The sequence below is a fragment of the Vanessa tameamea genome, chromosome 29 (assembly GCF_037043105.1).
Source record: "Vanessa tameamea isolate UH-Manoa-2023 chromosome 29, ilVanTame1 primary haplotype, whole genome shotgun sequence".
NCBI classification, from domain to species: Eukaryota; Metazoa; Arthropoda; class Insecta; order Lepidoptera; family Nymphalidae; genus Vanessa; species Vanessa tameamea.
In genome coordinates this window covers 4,750,723-4,776,847 of record NC_087337.1, presented here as the reverse complement: position 1 = coordinate 4,776,847, position 26,125 = coordinate 4,750,723, and the positions used below count along the sequence as shown (strand labels likewise).

Here is a 26,125-nt window from a genome sequence, read left to right as displayed (position 1 = left end):
TAGATCCTGCCCTGTGTGAACGAGTGTTAGTCTATTGAAGGTTTTTAGTTATATAAATTAAAATACATGACAAAATGATATATTTTGATTAAATTATATAGTAGACATTTTTTAAAGTTTTCGATTTTGATAGCGTTAAATGCGTCTGCTCGTGTAAACCAGTTTGCGCGGTTAAGCGCGCGCGAATGGAGAGTCTATTTTTACGAATTCGTACGTTATGGTGTAATTCTAGCGTTGAAAAATATTCGTACTGCACGATCTTATTGGTACTTAAGAGACGGTATTCTTTCTTTCTACGCTTAATTGCGCAAACCGGAGCACACTTATAAGCTGTAACGTGTACGTGGGTCATATTTATTGTGTTTTTTTTTCTCTGGAAGAAAAATTTAAACGAGTGACAAGAACTATTACATTTGGATAATAATTGTAACTCTAATTGAGTGAGTTGATTGTAAAGGCGTTAGTGAGATAAAAAAGATCAAATATACTTAAACTCAAGAAGTAAATTTACCAGAAACTAAAACTTTACTAAGAAATTTACCGCCAAAATTCTATTCGAAATTTGAAATGCGCGCCAAATCAATGAACATTCTGCCTTAGACTGAATTTTTAGAGTGGCATATTAATATAATTTGTTATTGAAATTTTGTCTTTGTTGGATTAGTTAATTTGTCAAAATACTGAACGCCCATTGGTCACATGTTGCGCTGTCGCTACTGCTTTTGACCAATCACCTTTCGGATCGAGATCAAATGAATGAATCTGATTTGATTACTGAGTTTCAAAAACTAGACGTTGATGTTTGAGTTCGTGGTTTCGAATTTTCACTTAAACATAAACCGAAGGCTTGGAATTACGTAAATAATGAATTTTATGAATCAATGACTGACAACTATAAAATTTTTTAAAATAATTATTATACATTGTAAGTGATGAAAAATAATTGGCTTATATTGAGGGTTTAATGAATACTGCCGAGAACTTGTCGTTTGTCAGATTATGCTTAAAAATGTATATATTAGAAATCCGTTAGTACGTTGTTTCCATCATCGTTGGGTGTTTGACTGTGTGAGTGCAAAACTGTTATTTTTAATTCGAAATCATTAAACGAGTAACATGCGAGCGATTGATGCTCGTTTTTCAAAGAAACTGACAATTTGTGTTGATTTAAATGACAGACGGAGCAAAGACAAGTCTGACCTTGAATTGTAGTGACATCATTGGTCGAGATCTTATAGTCTGTGGTTTTACGGATACGTGAACAAATGGCCGTTTTCAGTCTCTGTGAGGTTAGGAACTTTGGGAGTGAAATTAAAGAGGATCTAAGTAGTTAGTGGAATACTGTTGTGTTATAAAATACTTTATTATTAGTCTTTGTTTGTCTGTACTCTGTCTACCATTGGGTTATTGTATGATTAAAAAAAAACTAAAAAAATAACCAATATTGTAAAAATTTTGTTTCAATATTTGTACGGTGACATGCAGCGCTCCTAGCGGCTAATAAACGAACTAGTTCTTCATACAAATTATTTACAAATGCTAGTTTAAACTGTCCGTGTAACATTTTGAAGATTAAAATATCTTTTTATATAAATACTTCTTTCTTAATATTTTTAGTAGGGATGTCGTTTTGTTGCCCAAATTTCACTCAGCTCAGTCGAATGCCCGTGATTATGTGTAAATTATATCGTCGATGGAAAATTGGTTTTTATTGTACATGACATAAAATAGAATTTCGATTGTCATAATAAAGGTTTTCGATTTTGCTTAAATATAAAAAAAAAAGTATATAACGTCGTTATTGTACATATGAACTGATATCGTACGGTCGAGGGGTATATATATTATGTAACGAGAATTGTAAATTAGTATTATATATTCTAGTGAAAGATTTTTGTTTTTTTTTTAATCCGGTTACAACGAAAATTAAAAAAAATTGAACATACAACCCCTCGACTGTAAAAGTGTAATATAATAATATAGGCGATTTAGAAAAAAGTTTAGGTTTTTTTTTTTTAATAAAGCTAGACTAAATGTATAAATCTAAGGGTCTGATCAGAATTGATAGTAAATTTCTGAATAAAAAATGACTTTTAATTTATCTAAAACAAAACCGTCAAATAGGTCTTTAAAAATGCCACAGAAAATGTTTGCGACCTACAAGTGTGGTCAGACCCTTAAATGAAAATGTCTGTTTGTTCATATTGAATGTTACCCGTTTAAATGAAACTGTTTTAATGGATAAATTTTTTCTCAATTAATTTAATCAGTTACCATTACAAAAAAAAAAATTGTTTGAAATGTAAACACTATCAAAAAATAATAAAAATGATTGTATATTTTTTTTAATTTCCGTTTTCTATTATATTTGAAAAATTGTATGTTACGTAGTGTATATGTTTTGTATTTAAATATCTTGTATGTTCAGTGGCATACTCACACATACAAGAACTAATATGATGTTCCTATTCATAGCACACTATTGTAGAATAGTTAATCTTATCGGAAGAATCGAGACAAGTTGTTGCAATATCATACCGTCTTTGCCATAAGGGCACAGCACACCGCCCAGGGCCCCCATTATCAAGGGGCCCCCCCAATAAAAAATGGTAGTGCAGCAGTAAAATATATTATACAATTTTAAAATGGTTACAATATATTCTTCATTCAAGTAGGCTCATAAAAGCACTTTAGAATCGTCTGGTTTTATTGATATATATATATAAAGCTACCACCGGTTCGGAAAGTAGATTCTGCCGAGAAGAACCGGCATGAAACTCAGTAGTTACATTTTTCTATTATTTATGTTACAGATTATGTTAGTAAAGAATAATTAAATTTTTACAAATCTTGCCGAGAAGTCGAAGAAGTACCGGCAAGAAGTTCTATAGTCATTCTTTTCCACCAGTTTAATTAGCTTATGTAATAATTTCTCAAAACAATAGTTTCGCTCGATTGAGGGGAGAGGGACAAGTCAGGTTTTGATTGATAAGTACCTACTTACCATAAGTTGACCGATTGGCCCGTACACCTTCCTGTTATAAATTTAAAAAAAAGAACTCAATATACCAACATTAACATGAATCATTCATATTGATCATTGAATATTCAAAATATGTAATTTAATGACAACAGCAATAATTACTGTGATGTAACAAAAGTAAATTTAGTATTAAAATTGAGAATTAGTCTTAATAGTTAAACTATATATCAGATAACGTGATCGAATAGTGTAATTCGATACTGTTCAAACTTTCATTCGAGTCATTCTTTTCATTCATTCTCTAAACAACTACCAGGGCTGCAAGTAATATGAGGCGGTGTCATTACAACTTTAGAAAATTCTATATAAAATTTACAATGATTAACTTTCTCGATGACTATAAAGGAAGTATCTTTTGGCTGTTAAAAACTTTCATTGGATTCGTTCATTTAACCTTTTTTTTTGACTCGACATTTGTTTATTTATTTCATTGTGTCTATTATGTTATTTAATTCATAGTAGTAGTAATTCATAAGCAACTTCGTTCTCATTAAAATGTTTAAGCGTGTTGCAGTTTCGTGGAACACTTGACATTATAATTTTGCTTGCAGAACAAGATCTGAATTTTTTTCTAGAGTTAACGATGTGTTCATTTATATTGAGGGTATTCTGCCAACAAAACCTCGTCATAATATTGTATACATTTTAGTTCTTTCCGCGACTAAAGGTCAGTTGTCATGGAATTTATTAATTTAATCCTTAAACAGACAAGAAATTTACAGGGTTTTTTTTTATGTATCTTGTGTTGTTTAAGTAAAATTGTTGGCGGTTTTTTGCCTAAATGGCGGATTTGAGACATACGAGAAATTGTTGCCAGTTGTAAAATTTCTTCCCTGATTTAAAGGAAAATTGTCGTCACTTAATGGTGGTACCTATGAAAACATATATTTAGAAATCGATTGTATGTGTTGGAAAATATTTAAATTATTTATTTAAACCATTAAAACCATAAGAGCAGTTTCATTGAAATGTAAAATTATCGCTGTACCAAGTGTAAATGTATAGAATTGATTAATATGATGGTAGTTTTGTAATTGTGTCAGAGTTTCAAACTAGCCAATCGGAGTACAAAACGATGTTTTAGATGTAAAAGGTCGTATGTAAAAAAAAACGATTAAAGTAGAATGTACTATGTCTATTACGGTAGTCATTCTATTTATTGAATTTGTTTACACAAGTTACCATGTCAATAGCAGGTGATAATGAACTTTAAACAGTTTTTAAGTTGTCTTTTTGCTTGTCAATGCGATTATATGCGACCTTCTGCACTTGTAGTAGCGAATTGTTCTTATTTACCTTAAGTGTTGCCTATATAATTAAATTAGCTGTCACAGTTTGCCTACCATCATATTAGTTACGATTATTGTAAGTAATTTATAAGATACGATTAAGAGGTTGGACACACTTGCGCGATGAGTCTGTACTAAACTGTTAAGCTTCACACCTACCAAGTGAAGTAGCCGTAAGAATAACATAGTCTTGGAATTAATTGCTTTTATATATTTTTTTATTGTTTCCAAATACATTATTATCAATGATTATATTATAATTTGAATTTATTAGACAAATATGTTACAGATTATTCGCGAAGTAACTAGCTTGTCCGCGTAGATGTGTCCGATCCTTAAAGCCGGGTGGTTGAGATAAGGCGATGAATATAACTAATTGTATTATATATTATTTTGTAAGTAAATGAATAAATTACGATTGATTTTGCTTAAATTGACTTTTTATTAATAAAAATATATCATGTTTTATTTTAGTTTTTTATGTTAGGATTGAAGTTATTTTAAATCATTTTTTACTGTTTGCTATTGTAGGAACTGGTGTCAAGGGTTAACCCGACAACATAAAAAACCCAGCCAAGTGCAAGTAGGACTCGCACACGAAGGGTTCCGTACCATTATCTATAAAAATGGCGAAAAAATAATGTCTGTTGTATGTGAGCCCCCTTAAATATTTATTTTATTCTGTTTTTTTTTAGTATTTTTTTGTTATAGCGGCAACAGAAATATATCCGTGAAGATTTTAAGTGTTCAAAATCAAAGTCAGAGGTTTCAAAATCCCAATAATTTTACATCGGTCCGTCCTGGGGTCTATGCCAACCACAGCCATAGCCACTAGACCAACGAGGCTGTAAATTTTAGAATACTGTATCATGAGAAAAACATCTCAGGAATAATTAAAAATGTACAATGGCGAGGGTCGCGCGTTGTTCGTATCGTCTTAGAAATTGTAACGTGCGTACAATTTAATCACGGACATTATTATTACATTATTATAAGGTTATAGGTCTATAATACTGATTTATCAACTACAACATTTCTCGAGCCGCAGCCCGCAATAAATATTTTCCTTAGGAGAAAAAAAAAAAAAATATCCCGCTGAGTTTCTTTCGCCGGTTCTTCTCAGGTCCGAGGTGCTAAATTCCGAACCGGTGGTAGATTTTTGACAATCAATAAGCAAGTGTAAACACTTCTATATCGAATAAAGATTTTTGACTTTGACTTGACTTTGAGAACCTTAATAATCGGGATTTTTTTTTAATGTCATATTTTACACTTATAGTTTTGTAAGATTTACATAATAACAACGTCGACGTCCAGAGACGCGCTCCAAATAAGTCAAACAAAATATTACGTTTCCTATACACACAGTGCGAGAACGGGCAAGCGTGCATGGCGCTTCCTCGTCGCGCCCTTAGAAAATGGTACGATAATACTGAATCTTCGTCATTTATACTTAATTCATAATTTAATTTCTAAAATATTTTCAAATTTATATACTTAATATAACTTTTAATTGGTTGAATGTTAATTTTGATCATTATATTCGTTTTTATTTGTAGAAAGACGTTTTCTATGGAAGGACAAATTGTAAATATGCAGTGTAATTATTGGTTAATTCGAACTCGCAACTTACAATTGAAAATTGGTTTAATTGTCTTTCAATTGCCAATTGCTTCGTAACTTGAACTTGAAATTAGGCCTTCTGAAACGACGTTAATTTCCAGTCAAGTTGGATTTGCCATGTCGATTAACAAGAGCCAAGGACAAACTTTGGACAAAGTCAGCCTTTATTTGCCGAGCTCCGTCTTCTCACAAAAACATGGTGTCATTAATGAAGAAGGAATATTCACTATTTCACAGTTCATTGCATTGTCCATTTATTAAACAAATTATTATTTAATCAATTTCATTCAAATAACAATATTTTAGCTGTAAATTATTCTAAATAAAATTGAAATATATTATTAGCGATAAACTCCAATTGTAACTGAACATACATTAGAGTATACATTTTGGCGCCAAATTTAGATGAGTGATTTGCAGTTTACAATGAAATAAAATCAAAACAAAACCTGTCATAGGTTTGGAAATTCCTAAAAAAAAAATATATTGAATAAACGTGAAGTTTCACGAGAGTACCACTAGTAATTTTTTTAAGTCGAACAAATATGACTATTATATGTATACTGTATATGCTAAATGGGGTAATTAAATACTTTTCAGTGGCAACATTTTATACTTAACACATAAATAAACCTAATGCAAGTGTTTGTGAAGAAATAATATTATTATTTTGAGTATGATAAAAATCTGTGTGATTTTTTTATCGTACTAATCTTTTATTAACTTTGCAAGTGTTCACGAACACTTGTTTGCGTAAATTTTTGCCGCCCTAGCTTCCACAATTTCAAGTGCCTATGTTTTTAGTTACTATATTTATATAATTTTAAGAATTTATTTGATATTACATATAATTTATATAATTATTAAGGATGTACCTGCAGTGAAAAAGTAGGGTCGTCAATCATTCGTCAAGAAGTCTGAAAGATGTCTTGCTGAGTTACTTTTACAAGACATTAGAAATACGTAATGCAGTTTTTAAACCTAATGTAAACCTACCACCGGTGTAGTTGTTGCTGGACCCTTAAGCAAAACCAAAAATTGGGTAATAAGCTTTTAAAATCGTATTAACTCCTCAATATAGTAAAAAACACCGTGAATAATCAACAACATTTTAGTAAGAAAAGGGTTATGCGGCCCGAGATGTATATTGAATAGGGTCGAGTCCGACATGATTAATATGGTCCAGTCCTTTTCTATTTCTATGATATAACAAATGTATAAATACATTTATGCTCATTTATTTACGTAGATATCCATTTATTTTGAAATAAACTATAAAAGGCTCATAAAAAGAAGGTCATTAAATATTTTATACAAGTAAATAATATTTTTCTTTTGTTTTTATCATATTCCTAATAATGAGCAAAGAAAATAAAAAAGGAAAAATTTAAAACTATTTTTATGGTGCTAATCTCAATCAGAAATATAATTTTATGCAAAGTGAGGTAAACGATCGGATACTGGTAACATTAAAATTACAATAAACAAATTACAAAACGTCGATATTTACCAAGTTATTTTCATGTCACACTGATTAGTTTTAAATAAATTATAAACACTGTACTTATATTATACTTTAAAATATAAACTATATTTAGGACTAAAGCAAGATATCAAGTGTTTATAATAAAGACTAAATTATGTCAGACTACGAAGAACCAGCGGCGAAAATGTCGAAAATAGAGGTTAGTATTACTGATAAATGACTTTATTATGATTAAAATTAGTTCTAATTATAACTATAAAAATTAACAGTGATATTAAAAAATCATTATTAGTTAAAATGTTTTTAATTTTGCGTATAAAAATAAAACAAATTAATTTTAACATAATAATACACCACAATATATTATAATATACATTATAAAATAATATATTACACTGGTGATCGTAAGTATCTGGTCTAGGACTTATAACTATAAGCTTTTGCCAGTTTTTATTGAAACTTATTATTATAAAAGTATAATAACATAATTATTATCTTTTGATTTGATCCCTTCATTAATGTTGTGTAAATCTCCTGGGGACTGTACCTCAAAGAAAATTTATATTTTTTAATACATTTTATTTTCATTTGTGTTTATATAATAGAATTTTATTAAATAATACTCTTTATTACACATATTTATTGGATGTGGGTCACATAATATGTAACCAAATTTTATTTATTTCCAAACACCTGATCCAGCTGAAATTTCACATGATACAGGACAATACAATGCAGTGTATTAAAATGTTGAGTAATTAATTTGAAATGGACATTTCCTAAGTGTCCTGTGATTGTTTTAGAATGTTTTACTTTTCTATCTTAAATGATTTATGTGTATTTAAATATATATTTTTAATTGACTAAACATTGATAATTTGAAATTATAATATTATAAATACTGGAAATATGGTATTAGGTAAATAACAGGTCACTTATTCTAATAAAATAAAATAAATTATCCAGATACTCAGATAAACCAAACATTGTTAGAAAAATAATAAGCTCAGTAAAGTTTTGATTTAAACACTACTTGCTTGGTTTAAGCTGAACTGGCCTTAATATTCACATCAATTCAATTGCTACATTTTTTAAAAAGTTTCTTTGTAAATATATTACTTTGATTAAAACTAAATGCTTCCAAATAGAGAGAGGCAATGCTGAATATTATTAAAGTTATGTTCAACAAAAAAAAACCACAGTTTTTTAAATGTAGTTTTTCAAATCTGCCAAAATGTTCTCAATATAACACAAAGTCTTGCTTTTGTAGTTTAGAATCTGGAATCCCTTGGTGATTCAGATTAGCTCCATTCCCATGGAGTCAGCCATTAGCACGACTCCACTATTTAGTTTCTATACAATTATACAAGGAATCTGACTGCCTCATTGGTGCAGTGGCTAGACATAAGGCTCCTGAGATCCTGCATTCAAACCCAAGTTTGGGCCAATGAAAGGTTATTGGGGTTTACTGTTGAAAAATTCTCAGTAACGGCCCCGAATTTGAAAGATAGAAGTGTGTACACTCCCGTGGCACTGAAAGCATGTCAAGTCATTGGTCCTGCGTTTAAACTCTTCCTAGTCATCTTGGATTATAAGAGGGATGTAACACAGGGTGCACCTGTGTTGATGAACACACGTGTACGCTATAATATGTCCTGGGTAGGTGACTGGTCCACTTTGGCCTTGGATTGGCATAGATGACTGGTCCACTTGTCCTTGGCTTGGTATAGATGACTGGCCCACTTTGGCCATAGCTTGGCTACTATTTTATACTACAATTACTATAAACTTTTATTTCAATTCTTTAGATGACACCAAAGGAACATCAAGATGAACTAGACGAGGGTCAAGAGGAATGGCTCAGTGAAGGTATTCTCACAGATGACGACTATAATCCTGCTGTAAGTAAACCCGTTATTATACTCTAAATTGTTATTAAATAAACCAAGCCGAGATGACCCAGTGGTTAGAACGCATACATCTTAACCAATGATTTCGGGTTCAAACCTAGGCAGGCACCACTGAATTTTCATGTGCTTAATTTGTGTTTTAAATTCATCTCGTGCTCGGCGGTGAAGGAATACATCGTGCGGAAACCGGCATGTGTCTAATTTCAACGAAATTCTGCCACATGTGTATTCAACCAACCCGCACTGGAGCAGCGTGGTGGAATATGTTCCAAGCCTTCTCCTCAAAGGGAGAGGAGGCCTTTAGCCCAGCAGTGGGAAATTTACAGGCTGCTAATGATGATGAAACCAATTAAATTACCACAAGTGGTCAGGGTTTTTAAGCATGTGGAAAAAGATTGTAAGCACGTAGAGAGACACCAGAGATTTTTCTTTTGATCGCTGTTGATATTCTGGTCCCAATGACATCGGCAGTCACAGGATCGAGGAGCGAATATTGAGGCTTAAGCTTGTTGGGATTCCACTTAAGGCTATTAGTATGCTCGTCAAGTTTAAGTGGTCATCGTCGCCCATGAGTGCCAGCTGCTCTGCCTTGCTGAAAATACTCTTCTTAAATAGAGACATATTGTTACACCGAGGAAGGAAGATCAGTCTATAGATTTATCTACTTTATTACGATCTCTGGAAACAAACGGTGCTGGATAAAAGGTTACAAGACGACTTGTTCCGATTTGAAGATTGACTTGATATAAAAGAATTCTTGCATCTAATTAACATTCCTATAGTCTTCCAGATGAAGAGGAAATTAAGATAAATGTGCCTTTGATTTACGTTCTCGATAAATATATTTTTATTTATAGCACAACACTATTACACTTAACTACTTATATCCGCTTTAGTTTTACTTCCAAAGTTCAGGTAACAGCTCGTCGATGTTCAAAACGTACTTTTTCGCAAATCCATAGTGAATATCATAGATTACTACAAATATTTAAAGCGGCATGTTTATTATGTTTTTTATTTTTATTTGGTGGGGCTCGATATTTCGACATTATCTACGAATTAAATTAGAAGTGTCTTCTAACGCCGTTAACATCTACCCGCAAACTTCAGTCTCGTGAACAAGACATTCGTAGATAATATCGAAATATCGAGTTCCTCCAAATAAAAATAGAAAAACATGGTAAATGTCCCGTTTTAAATACTTGTAGTAATAAAAATAACCAAGTTAATTTTAAATTTTAAATATCATACATGGCAACTCTCGACCAATGATATCGCGTCAATTTGCTGTCAAATGTTGTTTATTTTGATTTTCTCCTCTTGTCGTTGAAATAGACACTGTATGTTAAATTGTTGAAAAGAGTATCTACTGAGTTTCTTGCCGTATTTTCGTCGATAGAATCTGCATTCCGAACCGGTGATAGCTGAATGACTTGCTTGTAAAAGCCTACTCGAATAAAGTATATTTTGATATTTATCAAAATAATTTCAGAATGAACAAGAATCGAATCCTAACACGAGCCAAGAAGACACCTTAGCCAGTATACCAGACACAGCTGATGCGAGCTACATGAATGAGAAGGTATTACAGACGGACACGAAGTCGGAAAACGTGGAACAGGACCTTGATAGTATGGAGAACTCGAATCAGGTATTAGCCGAGATGGCCCAGTGGTTAGAACGCGTAAATCCTAACCGATGCGGGTTCAATCCCAGGCGAGCACCACTGAATTTTCATGTGCTTAATTTGTGTTCATAATTCATCTCGTGCTCGGTGAAGGCAAACATCGTCAGGAGACCTACATGTGTCCGGATTCAATGAAATTCTCGGGAAAACCTCGGGAGCTAAGGTGTTATCCCCCTTGTGTATGTAGTTACACTGGCTTACTCACCCTTCAATATTGCTGTTAGGCGGTAGAATATCTGATGAGTGGGTGGTGCCTACACGACAGACACAAAGCCCTACCACTAATCTATATAAATAAAAACGAAATACCACTCACTGGTTAATCACGAAATCTCGGAAACTATAAAACCCAACGACTTGAAATTCGACTGGTTCCTTATAGGGTTTAGACGTCCACTAAGAACGGATTTTACGAAACTCCATCCCTGAGGGGTTAGGGGGGTTGGAAGCTTGTTAAAAATAATATTTTTTTACGTAATTTCCTCAGACGGAGTTTCCTGGTGAGTTAGGGGCATTCCTCATAAGGAAGACGGACGTCAAAGCTGTTGAATCGAAGAAGGCGGAGAGCGAACTCGACGAGTCCACGAAATATTCCGACGATGACGGTCACGACACTGATGAGTTACTTGTGAGTCTGAAATGAGTTATTGAGTTACCATCTTTTTTACAACAGGATCCCAGAAAACTTTCGAAAATGTTAATTTGTAAAATTTAGAAGAATCGTTAAAGAGAGTTTGTCTGCTAAAGGATATTACAACACTAATGACTTCTTAGCTGACTGCACACCTCGGGAATGAGACGATCGTCTCCAGGCTGTTTCAAATAACTAAAATATAATTATTATTGTACATGCAAAATGGAAAAAAAAAATATCCCGCTGAGTTTCTTTCCCTGGTTCTTCTCAGGTCCGAGGTGTTAAATTCCGAACCGGTGGTAGATCTTTGTCTATCTATAGGCAAGTATAACTTTGTGTATATTGAATAAATATTTTCGACTTTGACTTGACTTTGACCGTATTATATTATTTATATAAGATTTTAAATTAACATGGTTATTTTTATTACTAACAGTATCTAAAACGGGATATTTACCATGTTTTTTATTTTTATTTGGTGGAGCTCATGCTCGCGGAACCATGAATGTCCGGTCGTGGTTTTATCCGTACACACACTGGAATCACATTTGCGTCTCGACACTTTATGAGGAAAGTTAATGCTTCCTCCAAACACTCACACTTTTTTCGCGCGCGTTCTAGATGTTTTACTAATTTTACGCACTCCGGCCCGTACCGGTATTCTATATAAGATTTTAAATTAAAAAGTATGAAAAAAGTGTGAGTGTTTGAAGGAAGCATTAACTTTCCTCATAAAGTGTCGAGACGCAAATGTGATTCCAGTGTGTGTACGGATAAAACCACGACCGGACATTCATGGTTCCGCGAGCATGAGCTCCACCAAATAAAAATAAAAAACATGGTAAATATCCCGTTTTAGATACTGTTAGTTATATTATTTAATCAAAAATACACTAAGATCAATATCAATCTCATATTTGTGACGGACTAAATATCAAATATTCAAGTCAATTTGCCGTCAAATGTCGTTTATTTGGCTTTCCTCCTCTTATGGTTGGAATATAATAATTTAATTATCTTTACTTCTCCTGCCGTTGGAACGGACTATATATGAATATCAATTATGTTAATGTAATTAAAAAACTCAATTTGTATAATTTCAGCGGATGCTCGGGGAGGATGACAGTAAGAAGGAAATGAAAAAGGTTGATCACAAGCGAACCCAGGAGTCCCAGTCGAGTGATTACGATGATGAATATATATTTGAAGTGAGGAATATATCATATTTTAATGTTTTCTACATTTACAAACTAGACAAGCTATTGGAGTTGGGCAATATTACAATAGAAACTCTCGTTAGGTTGCCTAGTGACGGCGTTTTATATTTGAACACAAGGGCAAAATATTTTTTTTTTTTTTTGAATAGGTTGGTTAGTGGTCACCAACGCCCATGGACAATGGAAACGCTGTAAGAAATATTAACCATTCCTTACATCGCCAATGCGCCACTAAGATGACGACCTCGGGAACTAAGATGTTATGTCTCTTGTGCCTGTAGTTACACTGGCTCACTCACACGCTTAAGCAATTGCTTAAGTGGGATGGGATTAGTGGCATTGGGATTGGGATTAGTGACAGTGATTATGGGATTAGTGGCAATTGCCGCCTACCGCCGAACAGCCACACTTATAAAGTCATTTTCCGATTTGAACGGTGAGTGAGCCAGTGTAAATACAGGCACGTGAGAGACTACATCGTGTATGTCTACGGGGGAATGCTCAGCTACCATCAGGTGGCCTGCTTATCTCTCAACTTAAAGAGAGCAATTTCGATTATATAAAATTATTTAGTAACTTTTTTTATTTACAGGGTACTAAAGTAGCAAGATTAAAAATAGCAAAGAATGCTATATTGAAAAAGTATCCGACGAAGGCCGTGCCGGAGGAAACGAGCGACAGAGACGGGGATAGCGATATGGTACGGAGGCTCCAGATATGTTTTAAGTGTTGCTCTATTATAAGCTATTATTATACCCATGAGCCGAGATGGCCCAGTGGTTAGAACGCGTGCATCTTAACCGATGGTTGCAGGTTCGAACCCAGGCGAGCATCGCTGAATCTTCACATGCTATATTTGTGTTTTCACCTCGTGCTCGGTGAAGGAAAACATCGTGATGAAAACCCGCGTGTGTTTAATTTCAACGAAATTCTGCCACATGTGTATCCACCAACACCACCAAGGTTGGTGGTTGGGTTCGTTATTTTTAATAAAAAGTGTAATTTTTATATTACAGTACTAAACATCAATGTTACATAATGTCAAATTCCTTTATTCAATATAGAAGCATTATACTTACTTATTGATTGTCAAATTAAACACTACCACCGGTTCGGAGAAGGAAACACCCTGACCTGAGGAGAACCAGTTGTCAATTTCTGATTCTTTACAAATATTCAATATCACAGAAATTACCAGGAGGTGATCGCTTCATTCCCAAGGTGTGCTATCAACCATGAACTCACTAATTGTATAATAACCTTTTGCACAAAGGCATACTTTTACTGTCTTTTAAAATTTGTCACTTGGTGGCTGTGTGCGAGCCCGTCTGGGTAGGTACCACCCACTCATCAGATATTCTACCGCCAAAGAGCAGTACTCAGTATTGTTGTGTTCCGGTTTGAAGGGTGAGTGAGCCAGTGTGACTACAACATTGAGTGACAACATCATTGTCTATGGGCGGTGGTGACCACTTACCATCAGGTGGCCCATTTGCTCGTCAGCCTACCGATACAATAAAAAAAAAACATAGGCATTTTGAACGCTTTCTGGGTTGTATTGCCATATACATTGCCCCACAGAAGAGTTACTGATTCAATGTTAAAGGATCTGTGTCGAGGATGGCTATTTTAGGGATGTTATATCTATCTATCTTTCAAAGATATAACTAGGGGGTGAAGAAAATGTTTGGGTTAATATATATGATATGCATTTCATTTTCAGTCGTCCGACGAGGGTCTTACTGTGAAGCGTATGTTCGGTGTGACGAAGCGAGGGAACGTGGCTGCTAAGAGTACAGCCAGACCCGACATACACGCCGTCAAGATGGTCACCAACAAAATGGTCAGCGTACAACGATCTAGTGGTGAGATTGCCAATTGATAACAATTACTTGGTGGTAGGGCTTCGTGCGAGCCCGTCTGGGTAGGTACCACCCACTCATCAGATATTCTACCGCCAAACAGCAGTACTCAGTATTGTTGTGTTCCGGTTTGAAGGGTGAGTGAGCCAGTGTAACTACAGGCACAAGGGACATAACATCTTAGTTCCCAAGGCTGGTGGCGCATTGGTGGTGTAAAGAATCGTCAATATTTCTTACAGCGCCATTGTCTATGGGCGGTGGTGACCACTTACTATCACGTGGCCCATTTGCTCGTCCGCATTCCGATGTCATAAAAAAAAAATTACCAGGTGTATAATTTAGTAGGAAAAATACAACTCTAAGTTATTAAAAATAATGTATAAAATGATGCTAAGGAACTCAAGTTCGATGAATATTACCCTCCGTACAAGGTGATTGATTGATTAAAAATAAGTACATAAACATTTAAGCGTTTCTGCATATTCTACTCCTAAGGGGGTGAAATAAGGGTTGATATTTTTTTACGGAAGTCCGTCATTTTTTTAAGTTATAAGAATGAAATTTTATTTTTGTGCCACTGATTAAAAATGAGTTGATACGTATTTAAACGTTTCTGGATATTCTACCCTTAAGGTGAGAAATCGGGTTGACATTTCGTATATAGGATAGTCTGGAAGACCCTCATTTTTGAGGCTAGAAGCATGTGACTTTATTTTTGGGCTTCTGATTAAAAATGAGTAGATACGTACGTATTTAAGCGTTTCTGAATATTTTACCCTTAAGGGCAGAAATACACACCAAAGTGGTATACAAAGGGGACTTAGATTAACATAATATTTTAAGTTAATTTATAAGTATATTCATATTCTACGCGAGCAAAGCCGCGGGTAACAGCTAGTAATATATATGAGAACAGATTTAGATACAAACTTACAGAAATAAAAATGTACATACATATGTATATATAGATATCCAAAGGTCAATATGGTATTTTCAATACAAATACTAGTAGTATAAGTTAGTTGATATACATATTAAAATAACGAGTTAATTTATATATGTATATAAAAAAATATTTTCAAATTTATAAATGAACAAATATAAAAATAAATAAAAAAAAAATAAACAATAAAAAAATAAACAAAAAAAAAAACAAATTAAAAAAATAAATAAAATTAAATTAAAAAAAAAAAATTAAAATAAAAAAAAGAAATAAAAAAATAATAAATAATGTAAAAAATTTGGTACTCCACGGCGGGGAATCGAACCCCGGTCTCCCGCGTGACAGGCGGGGATACTTACCACTATACTACCGAGGATTGTGATGTGAGTGTCCAAATTGTGACTCAGATTCTGAAACAAGTATTCGAACCGGTTTCTGTATTGTTTTGTATAGTGATCTTATATTTGAATGCTCTAAACACAATCCTCGGTAGTATAGTGGTAAGTATCCCCGCCTGTCACGCGGGAGACCGGGGTTCGATTCCCCGCCGTGGAGTACCAAACTTTTTTATTTTTATATTTCTTAATTTATATATTTCTTCAAAAGGATGTCGGAAGCTAAAATTATTATTAATTATATATATATATATATATATATTGAATTTTGATTTATAATACACATGTATGTAATTTTATTTTTTAAATGATTAATTTAACGTTTTAAATTGTGTCTCAGGCACTCAATCCGTTTAAAGTATATAAAATAAAATTTTAAACTACATTAGTATTGACATTAGGAAATAATACTATTTATAACAAGTTGTTATTAACCTTTAGTAAGTCTGGGTCAAACTTTACATAGGCACTATTAAACTAGTTCCAGACAGCCGGTTTAGCTGATTTTTTCATACATAATTTTAGTGTTGACAACATTAAAATATTGTATTTTTAATTTAATTATTTTTCGTATATAAATTTATAGAAGTTTGAATAGGATTTATTCATATTTTACAATACAATCAAAATTGGTATACACACGTTACCGTCTTTACCATAAGGGCACACGGGGCACGTGCCCAAAGGGAGGGGGGGAGGAGAATTCTCACACGTGTAAAACTTGACTCCTATGTATATTTTCGAAATTGAAATATTTGTATTAAAATGTTATTGACGTTAGTCGATATTAAAAGTCTCCTCGTGATAGAGAGATATCTATGGCCATACGATCGTCCAACCAATCAGATGCCTAAGAATATTAGAAGATGACCGCACCGTTTACTTGAAAGATAGAAGACGTGTCCGTACGCGAATTATTTTTAAATTAAAAATAAAAAGTTTAATTGTTATTTTATTAAATAATTTGTTAGATATTTATTTTTATTAAATATCTCGCAAAAGAGCTCCCAAATTCATGTGCCCCAAAACAGAGCTTGAGACGTCTTCGAAAGTCTGTATAAACAAATAGTTTAAATATATAATGGGCCACCTGGTGCTGAGTGATCACTAATATCAGCAACCAGACCACAAGTGTGTGCGCCATACATAGCCTATTCCAATGGAAGTAGGAGAAAAGCTAAACAAACCTTAGATTTACGTATTTCATGCGATTCGCTAATAACTCAGCTATATTGTGCACCACTAAGAGTTTATGATTAATATATCTTTATTTATAATACAACACTATTACACTTAACTACTTATTTCCAATTTAATCTTACTTCCAAAATTCCGATAACAGTTTCGTCGACGTCCAAAACGCCATTTTTTCGCGAATCCATAGTGAATATCATAGATTAATCGAGCTCTCGACCAATGATGTCGCGTCAATTCGCTGTCAAATGTTGTCTATTTGGCTTTTTTTTCAAGTAATGGTTGGAATAGAGCATGAAGTAGGATATACCATTATCGATGTGAAGCCGGGTTGAGTAGCTAGTTAAGCAATAAAATTATTTAATAAATTACAGCGTCCGATAAATCCAAAGTTCCATCAACGCCGATATCGAAGTCCACGTCGGGTCCGAAGTCGCAGTCCAAGGTCCAGAGGCCGGAGCCGGACGAGATCATCGACGAGGAGGAGTTCTTGGAAGATGACCAGTTCGATCTGGACGAGGTTTGTTCAGATTATTTCGATAAACTTTGCCAGTTAGTAAAATTTAAATCAATTGTTTTTTTTTGTTTTTTTTTTTTTTATTAATTGTCTGTGGGTTAATCTGTCACGAGTGTTCACAAATCTATAATAATATATTAATCAGTATTAGATTTATATTTTATACGAATGCCGAGCCGAGATGGCCCAGTGGTTAGAACGCGTGCATCTTAACCGATGATTTCGGGTTCAAACCCGGGCGAGCACCACTGAATTTTCACGTGCTTAATTTGTGTTTATGATTCATCTCGTGCTCGGCGTTGAAGGAAAACACCGCGAGGAAACCTGCATGTGTCTAATTTCAACGAAATTCCGCCACATGTGTATCCCGCATTGGAGCAGCATGGTGGAATATGCTTCAAACCTTCTCCTCAAAGGGGGAGGAGGTCTTAGCCCAGCTGTGGGAAATTTACAGACTGCTAATGTAAAAAATATACATACAATATAGTGTTTGAACAGCGAGCTGATATTTAAATCTTATATCTATTTAGCCTAATTGGTATATCGACTTTACACGTGAACATTACAGTCACGACGGTTAGACCACCTCAAGGTCACCAACTCATAGACATTGGTGCTTTAAGGAATATTAACGATCCCATTTTTTTCTAAAGGCATGAATTATCTTTGTAACATATTTTTTTTTTTATTAATAAATAACACGTACGGAGCCGGGCGTGTCATTAGTTGATTTATATGCAGGATTTGGGGTCTTCGATGGAGGGCGAGGACGAGGGGGAGGGGGGCCAGCGCCTCATGCGGCCCGAGCGCATGGACGAGGACGCGCCCAGCGATCCCGACTCGCACTCCGACGACGACAGCCTCTACGACGTGAGATTCCTTCCATTCATTCATTACTAAGAATCATTCCTTGTTTATTTGTATGTCCAGCTACTACAACAATGTAATCGGGACCGGATTTGGGGGTCTGGAGGCCCTGTGGCCACACGGGCGTGGAGGCTCCATTATTATTATTTTACAAATTAATTTTAACAATTTAATTTCTATCGGTAATGTTTGTTGATAATTAATTTACTTTTTGTATCAGTGTCTTTTAAAACAGTTTTTTTAATTCGATTATATCCAGATATCTAAACATATGGCACATTAAAATTCTTAGCTCGTCGCAACATCTATAGTGGGGGGGGGGCACTATAGAGGTTGTCCCCTGTGGCTCCAGGGCAGTTGCCCCGATCGCCCTCCCCTAAATCCGGTCCTGAATATAATGTATATTCACAATTATATAGATCTTTTTGAAAGAAACTGCGACAGTCATTGTACAGACACGACGAGGAAAGGTTAACTAATAACACCTAGATTCCGACGTCGTGAAGATAATAGATCCTCCCTGGGACACGGTATTCGTTTCTATAATAAATTTTCACGGATATTTTTAACTTGGTCTATAAATAAATTGAAAACTCATATTAGTCAATGCAAGGTTATATTCAAGATAAAATACCGTTGGACTTAATCTTTTTCGATTTTAAGGCAAGATATATACATATAAATTTAATTGGACATCATAGTCATAAACTCTGTAAGTAAAATGGTGGAAAGGAGGGATTATTGAGTTTCCTTCTCCTGAGCATTTTTTCCTATATGAAGTGAGGGGGGGGACGCCCATTTTCATAATAAGGTATGTTCGTCTGTCCAGGAGCTGCCGTCATCGGACTCGGACGACTTGAACGAGTGGTTCACCCTCGACGTGCGCGCCGAACGCGCCGGGGACTACATCCCCCTGCTGGGTGAGGCCTGCGGGACGTCATCACCGGTCGACCGCTTGACTTTTTTATCATCAAATGCTGCAGACTAAGCATTTATGGAATTTCTAATTTTATATAAAGCAGGCATTACAGTATCTAACTTAGTTCTTCACGGGAGAATCTTCAATTCAATGGTGTGACACGACGATTCAAAAGTGCTTTTATTAGCTTACTAAAAATAAAGAATATATGGAATTAGATTTTTACAGTGTTTATTTTTATTTTTCACTTTTGTAGGTGGGCTTAGGGTAATGTAAGCCCTTCTAAATTGGTACCACCCACACATGACCGATTCTGTACTTAAATAACACTAGGAAGTATTTTTAGTGGAGTTTAAATCCGGTTAGGAGGGTGAGTGAGTCAGTGTAATTGTAGGCCTTAATTTTTTAGTTGCCATAGTTAGGGGTGTATTTAAGGAATGATTAATATTTCTTACATATCTGGCCTGTGGTGACCACATACCATCAGGTCGCCCAAAAAAATAAATACACCAAGGGCACGGGCGTTAAATAAAATAAAAAAATTAATAAATATTATTTTGATTGCTTCCCAGGTGCTAAAGCGCACCAGCTGCTGTTGGCGGAGAAGCAGCGCGTGTCCACTCGCCTCTCGACGCTGAAGCAGAGCATGTCGACCCTCAACGAGAGCAGTTCCCAGCAGGCGGAGATGCTGCGCCGCGCCACCCTGCAGCTGGCCGAGCTGGACGCCGCCCTCAAGGCCTAGGGCACACGAGTGAAAGTGTTCAGTGAATTGTGTAAAGTGAAGTGAAGTGTTGTCAACGGAGACTTGATTTATATATCTATTTGCAATGGATACGAGGCTGGCTGGCAGTTCTGGTTTGCAGCTGCAACCCTATTTTTATGTACAGAAGGACAAATCAAATAAAAGATGGGGCTGCTAGATAATTTCACTGTTATTTATGATTTCTTGTGCTCATAATATATAAAGAGCTATTCATACCGGCTTTGAATGAGAATAAATGTCTACACAACAATTACATTGATAGAGAAACTTTAAAAAAAAAGGGTACTTACAAAAAGGGTTTTTACTGCCACCGCAGTAAAAAAGAAGGTTAGGTTTGTTAAGTTTAAAAAAAATAAACACTAAGCTAATCTAACCAATATTTTTTTGCTGCATTGGCAATAATAAACAATTACCAAAAAATCTTTTCATTTTGGACTAAGAACCGTCACATAATTCATTAGAGTTTCATCACAATATAACCAAGAAATATTTTCATTTCGGACTAGGAACCTTAACAGGACCCACTAGAGTTACATCACAACGGGGTTGATGTTATTTAACGAATAGAAGATAAACTTATATACACATTTATAAACGCATATTTCACTGCCCTGAAGTGCTTTATAATACGTAGTGTGATTCAATTATATTCTGTATATAAAGACTAATACTTACATAATCATTAGTGTATTATACTAGTGGTCGCCAACGGCTTCGTTTCAGGTGCTAGGCATAAAAAAGTAGCCTATGTCTTTCCTTGGAGTTCAAGCTTGATTCATACCAAATTTTATCAAATTCGGTTCAGTAATTTGTTCGTGAAAGAGCAACAGACAGACCGACACCGAGATTTATGTATTTATAATATTAGTATAGAAGATTGTCCCGGTAGAATAAGCCTAGGCTAGGAATCTAGGCTGAATTAATTCATATAGCCTCAATAGACCAGCAGTTAAAGTGAACCTAGTACCATTATGGTATCAGGTTTAAATCTGATCATATTAAAGTTAAATGTTACCTCACTATTAGAAGTTTTTGCTTAAAATAACCACATATATTTGGTCTAGATAGACTAGATTTATCTAATGTACAAATTTTCAAAGTCATAAGAATTCCAAGGGCTTGTGAGATCGCTGACTGTGATTCTGAAATGAGAATTAGAAAATTCTATGACGCTGTTCTAAAAACTTTGGCTTGCCTAAAAATCTGATGATAAAAATTATAATAATAGCAGATATGAATATTTATATTAAAAAAGAATTAAAGTAACCGAAATACTTCATTCATGAACAGACGAAATCATTCTGAAAAAAAAAAACAATAATCTGCTATTTCTAGATGTTGAAAGGATGTTAGCAATTTCTGGTTCTCAATTCAAAATAAAGTATATCTACTTAACAAAATATTTATAAGAAATCTTGAAGGGCTGATAGGAAACCTGTGATCAGATGTTGACATCTGATTTCAGATGTCAACATCTGACCGCTGTCTTTAACTTTACATTATATGATTTGTGAGAAAGAGATGAAACGAATGTGACATCGAAATCGGTTTCACATTCGCCTCATCTCTTTCCCACAAATGTGTGACCGTAAAGTTAAGGACAGACAAGACGATTTCTTCATGCGTTTAATGTTATCGTACGTATTAATAAAAGATAAGGAAGGCACTGACGCACTGGAACGATATTAATAGTTTTAAGATGTGAAAACGTTTACCGGTCAACATTGAGGCGATAACATCTGATATTCCGACGACATCCGATTTAAGATGTGTTTCGATATATCGTACAATGCCTACTATTTAGCTATACTATTAAGCAATACTCAAAGCATATTTGTGATGTATAACACAAGCTTTTAATGCAAATTCAATTATCCTTAAATACGGAAATAAATATGATATTTTTATACCATATATTGTTTGAACTGCTGTCCTAAACGTATTGCGTAGCTGAAAAGTTTTTATGGTGAACGTGGTATATAGTTTCGAAATTGTTGATAAACAACCTTATTTTGAGGTTAGAATTACAATGTTTATTTTTGTCAATGTCTCAGGAACGGAGCAATTTCGCTAGTTGGGAATGGTACCAAGGGACAAACCACCCCCCTCCTTCCCCGACGGTATAGTTCTTGAAATCATCGGTTAAGATGCACGTGTTCTAACCACTGGGCCACATTATTGATGGAAACTACATTGAAATCCGTTGCGTAGCTTAAAAGATCTAAACGCGCTGACGGTGGGAAACGACGTTTCATATTATAACTTGTACTTATAATAAGTTATGTCACATAAATTATTGTACTTTAGTGGATTCGCCTGTTTTTAATTATAAATGTTAGAAATAAGGCCCGGTTCGCACCACAGCACGTTTTGTACAGCCGTAGCTTTACTAAGAATTGTATGGCTGTAGCTTTACAACAAGCAGTATTAATTACGGAAGCGTTGTTAAATATGAATTTGTTTTGATAAATGTTTGTGTAAACTGTGAATTTTATTTTGTGGCACAATAAAGTATGAGATTGTTTTTTTGGTTTTATTACGAATATTTAATAAGTCCTTAGTCTCCGTGGAATTTTTAAGAACTGTAAATCTTTCATGGCTGTATGTCTAGATAGACATGGCGGCGAACGCGTCGTAAGTACACGCACACTAGTAGAGTATGACGTCAAGCGTAGTCACGCACACCAACTCAATAAAGTTCGCTCGTTTTCGTTCTTTTGTTCGTTTTCGTTCTTGTGTACATTCCGTTCAGTTACAAGACAGCTCTTTTTGACAGATATAAATTATTTTTATCTACATAACTTTGCAATGACGAATATATTATTTTCTTAATTTAATGTTTTTAAAAATTGTAAAAATATATTTTAAAAAAAAAACGTAACACAAAAGTCCCTAAAGATGTCAAGCGTCATCCGAAATTTTAAGTCAGTCAGAGTCAAAAATCTATATTCAATATAGAAGTGTTTACACTTGCTTATTGATAGTCAAAAGTCTACCACCGGTTCGGAATTTAACACCTCGGACCTGAGAAGAACCGGCGAAAGAAACTCAGCGGGATATTTTTTTTTTCCATTTTGCATGTACAATAATAATTATATTTTAGTTATTTGAAACAGCCTCGAGACTTTATTGCTTCAAAGTACATTTTAAATAGGAACACTGAAAATAGACGCTTGTACAATGTAACATCGGTCGGACGGTAGGGACGCGCGACGTCCACTTCGACAATTTTATTGAACACGAAATAATAATTGCAGTTCGAGATGATGACGATGACGACTGATGATGATGATGATTTTTCACTTTTCGACCCATATTTCTTTGGGAAAGTTGTTTACTTTGATGGTCCGAACCACCTACTTAAATTTGGCGGGAGGTCCAAAAATACCTCTGTCATATTAAATAGGTACTTGCATATTGACCGTCGCTTATCTACCCAATGTTTTATATGCTTAGTGCAATAAAGAATTTCACACATAATACACCGTCTTAGACAGTTACAAGTATTTTAAAACGTTATTTTTTGGACTACTAGATATTTTCTGTTTCCCATCACTAGCCCGTCTGTCGAAGAGATCAAGCTAACTTGTACAGGGTATAACTTGTGCAATGTGTTCCTATAGCTAGTTTGTGAAATTCCCTGTCATGGCAGCTACCCGTTGACGAACATTATCAAACGGAATTACAGGACTTTTACTAGTTTTTTTTTTTTACAAAATTCACGCACAGCTAGCACGATCTATCTTCCACTACTCTGCATTATTTTTGGCATGCTTCAATAAAATAAATCACTGAATTTATCATATAACTCGAGGAGCTCCGAAGCCTCTTTGATGTCAGAGGTAAAATGTTAAAAGACTATAGTGCGATACTGACTCATATTTAAGTCAACGCGTTGCGCGCAATTAACAAAAATGGCGCCTATTGTGCAACAAAGTTTGTTTTAACACACCGGAATAAACCAGCTATAAAAATGACGGTTCATAATATACAGCCTGGTGACAGACAGATGGACGGACAGCGGAGTCTTAGTAATAGGATCATATATTAAAGTACATCGCCCTTAATAAATATGTTGTTAATTTATTTGAACTGCGCTCTAGTGAAGCGTCGAGTCACTGGCAGCGAGGCGGCCATCTTGGATCGACGGTTACATTCAAGTATTCCCGCGCATGTATGCGACGAATCGCTAATTTCCGACATAATCCTTATTCTTTTGTAGTAGATTTATATGTGTTTGTGTATATGATATATTAACGAATCGATATTGATGACTATTGTGCATTCATCCGTGCAATTGATGTGTTTAATTAAAAAAATACTGAATTTGTGTATAAACGTTTGAATATACGCCCACGTCATGACTAATCTTGATATTGGCAATAAAATGCCTATAAATACAAAAAGATTGTTGCCAGGCAACAGAGGTGTTTTGTCAATAAGCATTTTTATCAATACGCTATGACGTTTATTCGGCTTAAATATATTAATTAAACATTATCAAAATGAGCGGCGAAACGCTATACGAAGCTCCGAGGAGGTACAGTGTGTCTAAGATGAGAGTCCACGATTATTTATACGGTAAGATTTATATTTAGAGTACTAGCAAACGCGGCACCAGCGAATACAGTTTGTGACGATCTGAAATGATTGTTTTGGTAACTTGTAAATGATGATATTCTGACCGACTTGGGCACGTTATCCAATATCAGAGTCTAACTATGCCGGCCGTATTATAGTGCAGGTTTGCGTAAAGACAGGTGCTCTCTATTCCCTTACTCTTAAAATCCGAGGCACAGAAGGACACACTTCCAGCTTCAAGACTGCGCTTACTGAGAATTTTTTGATAGAAGAACTCAGTAAAAAATCTACCACCGGTTCGGAATTTAACACCTCGGACCTGAGAAGAACCGGCGAGAGCAACTTAGCGGAATATATAAATATATATTTTTAATTTAATTTTCACAACTATATTATAGTTCGTGTACAATTATAATAAACACATTTTCGTTATTTGTTTTAATAAAATTATCAAAAACAAATTGAGAAGCGACAGTCATTATTTTAATTAAGTACTTTAAATTTACATCTTAAAGAATCTATCATATCATTCATATTTCATTATATTAATATCATATCATTTTCTTTATTCATAAACTGTGTCCGTGAAAACCGGGGCGCGTAATAACATTATTACTGTATGGGTTAATTTTCGTGATGAATAATGCTGGTATTGAGGAATAACATCAGTCCCCACTTTGGAGCTGTGGAGCTGTCTCAAGAAAGGAGGCCTTAGCCCTGTGGAGTTTCAGACTGTTATATTATTTTTACTTCAACAAGTTGCTTTCACAGATTCTGCATTCATAGTGTCAGGAGCGAGAGATTACGCGAGAACTGCGTTTAAGGCCGCCATGGCGTCAGCACAAGTTGTGAGTTTAACGTTTATGTAACTACTCTATAACCTGTACAAGATAGCTTGATCTATTTGACAGATGTAATTTTTTCTGATCGACGTAACTTTGCAATGACGAACATATTATTTTTATAATTTAAAAATTTTAAAATATTTTTAAAAAATATATATATAATACAAAAGTTCCTAAAGATTCAAGCGTTATCCGAAAATTTTAAGACTTTTTCTTTTATATATTATTGCCTCAAAGTAAAATTTAAATAGAAACACTAAAAATAATAGACGCTTGTACAATGTTACTTCGGTCGGACGGTAGGGACGCGAATAACAAGCAGTAACTGCTACAAATATCGATTCAAAAAT

The 26,125-nt window shown here is 34.5% G+C and overlaps 1 protein-coding gene and 2 non-coding genes across 4 annotated transcripts; 2 read left to right on the top strand and 1 right to left on the bottom strand.

The window, feature by feature from the left end:
* The first annotated feature begins 7,464 nt into the window (after positions 1-7,464).
* LOC113403253 (uncharacterized) lies at positions 7,465-20,633 on the top strand. 2 transcript variants are annotated; one of them, XM_064219748.1, is made up of 11 exons: positions 7,465-7,640; positions 9,250-9,342; positions 10,844-10,933; positions 11,526-11,666; positions 12,776-12,880; positions 13,482-13,589; positions 14,613-14,754; positions 17,658-17,803; positions 18,542-18,670; positions 19,497-19,587; positions 20,159-20,633. In XM_064219748.1, exons 1-11 carry the CDS (start codon positions 7,596-7,598, stop codon positions 20,326-20,328), a joined length of 1,260 nt encoding a protein of 419 aa, XP_064075818.1. In that variant the 5' UTR covers positions 7,465-7,595; the 3' UTR covers positions 20,329-20,633. The 2 variants fall into 2 exon arrangements, with proteins under 2 accessions (XP_064075818.1, XP_064075817.1); XM_064219747.1 differs by having other exon boundaries at positions 10,844-11,002.
* Positions 15,999-16,070, bottom strand: Trnad-guc (transfer RNA aspartic acid (anticodon GUC)). Its single transcript has one exon. It is a non-coding gene; the product is annotated as a tRNA-Asp (tRNA).
* On the top strand, positions 16,178-16,249 carry Trnad-guc (transfer RNA aspartic acid (anticodon GUC)). Its single transcript has one exon. It is a non-coding gene; the product is annotated as a tRNA-Asp (tRNA).
* Positions 20,634-26,125: the final 5,492 nt, after the last annotated feature.